The sequence below is a fragment of the Haemaphysalis longicornis genome, unplaced genomic scaffold, assembly GCF_048455015.1.
Source record: "Haemaphysalis longicornis isolate Haplotype H1 unplaced genomic scaffold, Haemaphysalis longicornis Haplotype H1 scaffold_16, whole genome shotgun sequence".
In the NCBI taxonomy this organism is placed as follows: domain Eukaryota; kingdom Metazoa; phylum Arthropoda; class Arachnida; order Ixodida; family Ixodidae; genus Haemaphysalis; species Haemaphysalis longicornis.
The window spans coordinates 17,728,920-17,734,919 of record NW_027526266.1 but is presented as its reverse complement, the minus strand read 5'-3'; the positions used below and the strand labels follow the sequence as shown (position 1 = coordinate 17,734,919).

Here is a 6,000-nt window from a genome sequence, read left to right as displayed (position 1 = left end):
AGGAGGGAACAAACACTAGTAACAAAAAACCAAGTTTTGTTCAACAATGAAACAACATTTATATTTTACGAACTATATTTATTTCTGAATCACATTTATTTAGGCACAGTGTGTAAATAATTTATGAAAATGCTGTTCATCCTAAAAAATCTTTTTTGTAGCGCCCTCTGAAGAATGCCACATGTCATTGCTCAATGATGCAGTCCTTGTAGTGTTCGGAAAGGCGCTCTTAAAGTTCGTCTGCTAGGAAACGCCCCTCGCGTGTTTTGGTGGTGCGCATTTGCATTCGTTTGTCCTTGTTAATTTGGTGTTCACTTAATTTTTGCTGTGCGTGGAGTTGCGAGGTGCGTTGTATCGTCGGTGAACACGTGTAGTACAGTGCCCGGCGGCCACGGTAAACTGCGGGACGATGCTGCCAACGGTTGGAGAGGAGCGCTTTCGTCGGTACCTACAGAAACGATGTGCTGTACAAGGTTGCAACAGCAACTCCCGTACACCTGGCGTTTTACTGCACCATTTTCCTCTCATTTCTGCAGGTAACGCGAAACTATTGTACTATTAATATTTGCACGGGGGTTGTGTAAGTGGACGTGGTGGTGCTTCGAAAAAAATGTATCTAAAGCTTTGTTATGTCACAGTTATCTCTTGATTTCACCTCAGGCTGGCTCAGAGCAAGTTGCGTCAATTACTCTAGGACTTCTCGGCGTAGTACCACTCGAATTTAAACGAATCGCTTTAATTTCCTATCTCAGTGTCTTCTCTATTGCATTACAACGCTTGTAGTGCTCGTTGCTTCCCGCACTTGTATGCGCAAGCATTATTTCCATCGCAGTACTGTGTTGTGCTGCTCCGTGCTGCGGTGCTGCCAGATCTTTCCTGCTATGTGCTTTTACATAGTGCCGTCGCTTTTGTTTGCATTGATCCATTTTTCCTCTTTTTAATTATCTGTTGCGACACTTGCCTAATAATGCAACCAGGAAATTGCAGGCGTGAATGCTGAGTGAACTTCTGCAGAAACCCTTGTCTACTTGATAAGACGCCGGGACAGCTGCAGTGTGCTCGCTGCACTTTCGTGAATCGGCATTCCTGCGGCCCGGTTTTCTACGTCAAGATGCAGTGCCTAGTTCTTTTCCCTTGTTTGGAAGTAGTTCTGCTGTTGACGCTTTCGTTGCTCATAATGCTATGTGTTAGGGGTAAAGTCAATTTTTCGGCGCGTAAGGAAAATCATAATGCATGTAGTGCCCACGAACATTTTGTACTTATTGTATACGTGCTGATTTTGTTTAGTGTGGTAAATTTGTTTTGTGTTTATCCTGGAATAAAATTCAAATGTCTTGATTATAGTATGGCTATGCGTTATTTCTTCTCCTAGAACAGAAGTACACAAACTGAGCAAGCATTATATAACCTTGACCTATACTTAAGGCACGCGCGCAACCTGTGTATGTGCGACGCAATTAAACTTAGCAGTGCGGTGAGGAGTGGGCACGTTTTTTATATAAAAGGGGGGCCGGGGAGAGTGGTCAAGTGTCATTTTGGGTTCTGTATCCCAAGGCAGAAAAAAATTCCGGTCGGGGGGGGGGGGTACGTTTGCCACCCACTGCAATCAAAATAAGCAACTGATTGCTTTTATACAGCAGTGGAAGGCATGAATACAGAATAAAGGTTCAGAGAAGATGCAAGATGCTTTTATAAACACCGAGGCGAATCATACGACAGTATGCTAAAGTATGTTTCTCTAGTCACGAGTATAAGCTGGCGTTGACTTGAAGCACACACGCCAAGGGCTCGCCAACTTGCGTCAGATGGCAATGACATGAGCCCTCAGCGATTAGAGTCCTGCTAAGACTATTTTGAAGTCAAATTTTCCCGCTAATGCCACCAAAATGACGTCACTTTCTGACCGGATCTTGCGTCACTTCCTGTTTATTTTTTGTTCCGCCGGAAGTGTTCCCTCCTCACACAGATGGCGCTAAGCCCCACGAGCAGCTTAAGAGCCGCCATTTTCTGAACGTATGGGCTTCTATGGAAGCTTCGCTACCAGTTATATTTACCTTGGTGCTTGCATTGTGTGTGAACCACAGAGTTTCATACTAATATATACTAGGGGGAAATCCGGCGCTGCATTCGTGGGCCGCCGTGGGCGGCGCCAATGAAGCTAGCGACATTCCTCGCCTACTTCGCTTGGTTAGGCGAGTGGCTTCTTTTTTGTCTCGAAGCCAAAACCAACAAAAACGGGTAACATTGTTTTCATGTTCATCTTTCATGAAGGTTCTAAGTATTCCCTGACAAATAAATCTTTCCGGGGAGTTAATTTTATAATAACAAAACAAATTTGATTAATCTTCTGCAATAATATTGTTGCTTTTTTGCAGCCAGCCGCAACTTTCAAGCCTCTTCGTGAGCCATGCCTAGGACAGGTGGAACGTGCCTGCCCGGTACATGACGGAACCTTCGCTGAAGTGTGGCTCCCCTAGAGTTCCTGTATATAGATCCCCTAGGGGAGCAGAGTTGCGCGTTCATCCGCCATCTTGAGTTCCAGGTCGTACGGGAAAGCCACCCTTCTCGCGTGAAAAAGCTGCCGCCAGGCTGCCGCGCCAGTTGGCAGCGGCGAGGAGGAGTGGCGAGCAGCGACCGGGAAAAACTGCTGCATGATACTGGACCGCTTCTCAGATAAGCGGCGGCCACTGCCGCCGCTTCCACATTCCCTGATTCCCAGTTGAGCAGAACTGACTGAATACGGGGTCTTGTGCGCAGCACTGAAAGCGGGCTTTCCGTCGGACTGGAACCCTCGGCATGTGGCAACCAGACGCGAAACTCTTGCGCTACGCGATATACAAGAACTCTAGGCTCCCCTAGATGGTGGCGCCAGATTTCCCTCTAGTGTATATTAGTATGAAACTATGGTCTGAACCTTCCGTGAGAATGTCACGTGGCCGGATCAGCCACGCACGCAGGAACCGCCCCTGGCGAAACTGCGAAGGGGAGGCAGTGAGAGAGATGACGCCATAACAGCGCATGCCTCCCTCCGCCTCACTCTTTCTCCAGTAGCTCCGACGAGCGTCTCCTGCGGGCTAAGCATGCTGCCCTCGCCCTCACACTTTCTCCACACTTGGCTTTTTCTTTGTCGTCTTCGCTCGCTCGGTTACAACGCCGCCGCCGTCGCCACCGCCAAACCACCGTAGCGGACGCCGAAGTTCTTGCGCACTAAAAGGAGCGTCTGACGCGTCTTAGAGTGAGCCCAACGCGTTCGATAGCTCGGGATTCAGAACAAACACTGACAGAAAATGATGGCGCCGCGTGCCTTGGAATGGCAGAAAAGCATTCCCCACTGCATCCAACACAAACAAAACAAAGTAAAAAAATTCCCCCGCATTTCCCCGAGGGGGAGAATGTGAAAGTGCGAATGCACGGTTGTCGGCCCGCTTGCGGCGCTTGCGCTCGGCCCCCGCAGCCCACCGCCTCGCCGCCTTCTCTTCCATCTCTTCCATCGGCTTTGTAGTATCACGTATACACCACGCAGTTATCAAGCCGCTATAACGCCGCTGAGTCGCCAACGCACGCCGCTGACGACGTAGTTTGAGTGCGTTAAAGATATAAGGCGCGTTCTGACACCGATATCAGCGTCGCGTCCGTGGCTTATTCGGTAGAGCGTCGGGCTGCGGCCCGCAAAGTCCTCGGATCGAAACCTGGCGCCGGATGCTGTTTCTTTCTTAAATATAGAGGAGCACTGCGGACGCCGACGCCGCCGCCGGCGGTGGATGGTTTGGGGTCGCTTATAAAGAGCATTCGCGCCGAGAAGCTTCTATTGGCTATGACACATTCCATATCCCTTGCCTACGAAATAGATCCGGTGATCTAAGCACTTTTTACGGGTAGTGAATGGAAAATAATTAAGGCCCAGTTGAATACCTGAGACGCCTCGCCTCTGTCTCGTATTCCGGAAGGCTTCCTCGATTTCCTGCTTGAAAGACTTCGTTTCGCGATGCGTTTAGACATTACGCTTTCAAAAGACTTCGTTCCCTTTCCTAGCGCACTCCGCCGCTGGTGGTTGCTGCCACCCTGCAAACAGATTATGACTACGATGGTGAATTTTGCTGCCTGCTCGTTGACTTATTTGTGTACGTTGCTGCGCTTCCCTACACCAGCATCAGCGTTTTTCGGGTGAGGTGTCATTAAAACCGTGTTTAGGCTCCCGCTGTACGATCCGCCGTGCAATGGAACGGTTCAAAGACGCGTGGCGTAGACGTCGTTTCACTGCTGCCGACGCTGAAGCCCACACCGGTTCCAACACCACAGCTAACGACAGCAACCGGGTTTTACACCGTAGCTGTATGTAACTAGGAGGCAACAATTTACTTAGCGGCGTGTTTTCAACTTAGCGAAATATTTATAAAAAATGCAAATGTCCGAGAGGCTCCATATGCTTATATAAGACGGGTTATTATGCCCCCCCAAAAATAATGTCTCCCAAGCAAGGCATTTCTCATTAGAGGGGATTCACATTAAAGGGGTCGGTGCAAGCTTAGCCTTTGTAAGCTGGCCTTCCCGCACTGCATTTCGCACATGAATCATGCCCATGTACGGAGGAAACTTGGTTACCGCGCCACTTTATACTGCCCTCCCATGCGGCCGCGTGTTTCCCGACTACTGTACACTCCTCGCCAAGGGCTGCGTTTCTCTTCCGCCTGATGTTGGGCAATGGTGCATGCTCTTCGTCGACCACCTGTGCGAAGCACTTGAAGCTTCACTCCGATTGGTGCAGCCGCGCTAAAATAACAGTTCATTTTCTGTGCCAGAAATCCGTGGTGTCCGTAATCTGTGACGTAGACGTCGCACCCCGGCCCTTATAATTCCACTCAGCAAAGCTCCAATATGTCTAAACCCCAACACAGGGAAACCAACTTGAGCAAAGCCTTCACAGGGTGAAAGGGCTGTCATTTATTTTTTTGCTCAGTGGACCATTTTTTTCTCCGCTTTATTGCACGAAGAGAAAAAAGGCGCCTCGAGTTCCCTCTGTTCGCCACTGTGCGTTCAATAGAGCACCCCTGTGAAAGAAAATAGAAAAATGGAGCGCAGGCAAATAGTAAACCGTTGGCCACGTAAGGAAGATGAGCGGGCAACGGCAGCTGCACTGCTCCGGAAGTTTTCTTGCCTACGGAGTCGAATACCATCGCACTAAACCACTAGTACACACCCGCACGCGCACGCACGCACGCCCGCACGCACTACGAAAGTGATGATCGGCAATTTGCACATTACTACGATGACCTAGGTTCCCCCATGTGTTTCTTTTCCAGAGAGAACGAGCAGTATACACATTAAAGCTCCAAACAGGAAGAAGGAGGGAGATATAGAACAATTGTATTCGATCCACGGTCAATGACGGTTAGTGCACAAACGTGGATACGCACCTCAGAGAGGGAGATCTCCTTCGGTACTGTCTGTGCGTCATCTCCGAAGCTCAGGCCCATGTGATAGCGGAAAAGGAGCCCGCCGAGTGCGAAGCTCACGCACCAGTCTTGCCCGACGGGTGGCTTTCGCAGGAGGGAAATCTTCTCCAGCTCCTGGAGCTACGGGTAGGACACGGGCAGAGGGAAACACACTTGTCTATAACACAGGTTTCGTACTTATAGCCTCATCTTGCCTCGGCCGAAAAAGCATTTGAAGAAAACTATTGGGTCATTCTGAAGTCTTAACCATATATTTTGACCTCAACGTTTTTTGTGGCAAGTTTCAGTCCGCAGTTTTGAGAGGTAACTAGTTCAAGTTGAACGCAATGTTATAGACAAGATTGTTGCGCACTGTACGTAGACATGTTGGAAATTTACAATACGGTTACCTTGCGCCTCCCTTTGATGTGAATGGTACAGCACCTTCATGAGAAATTTAGTGTTTTTCCACGTCGTCTGAGTTGTTAAGTAGTGGCGTCCCAAAATTAGTCAATGCTAGGTGGAAATTCCGATTAGTCATCCGACCTATCTTCAGATATGTCTGCGG

At 49.0% G+C, this 6,000-nt stretch overlaps 1 protein-coding gene across 1 annotated transcript in view; it reads right to left on the bottom strand.

The window, feature by feature from the left end:
- Nucleotides 1–4,254: 4,254 nt before the first annotated feature.
- The window catches only part of LOC144166045 (uncharacterized), a 46,988-nt gene continuing 45,242 nt past the window's right edge, over nt 4,255–6,000 (bottom strand). Inside the window, exons 10-11 of the mRNA XM_077695709.1 lie at nt 5,415–5,573; nt 4,255–4,269 (exon numbers count right to left, since the gene is read on the bottom strand). Coding sequence (XP_077551835.1) covers nt 4,255–4,269; nt 5,415–5,573 — 174 coding nt within the window. The remainder of the gene's footprint in view (nt 4,270–5,414; nt 5,574–6,000) is intronic.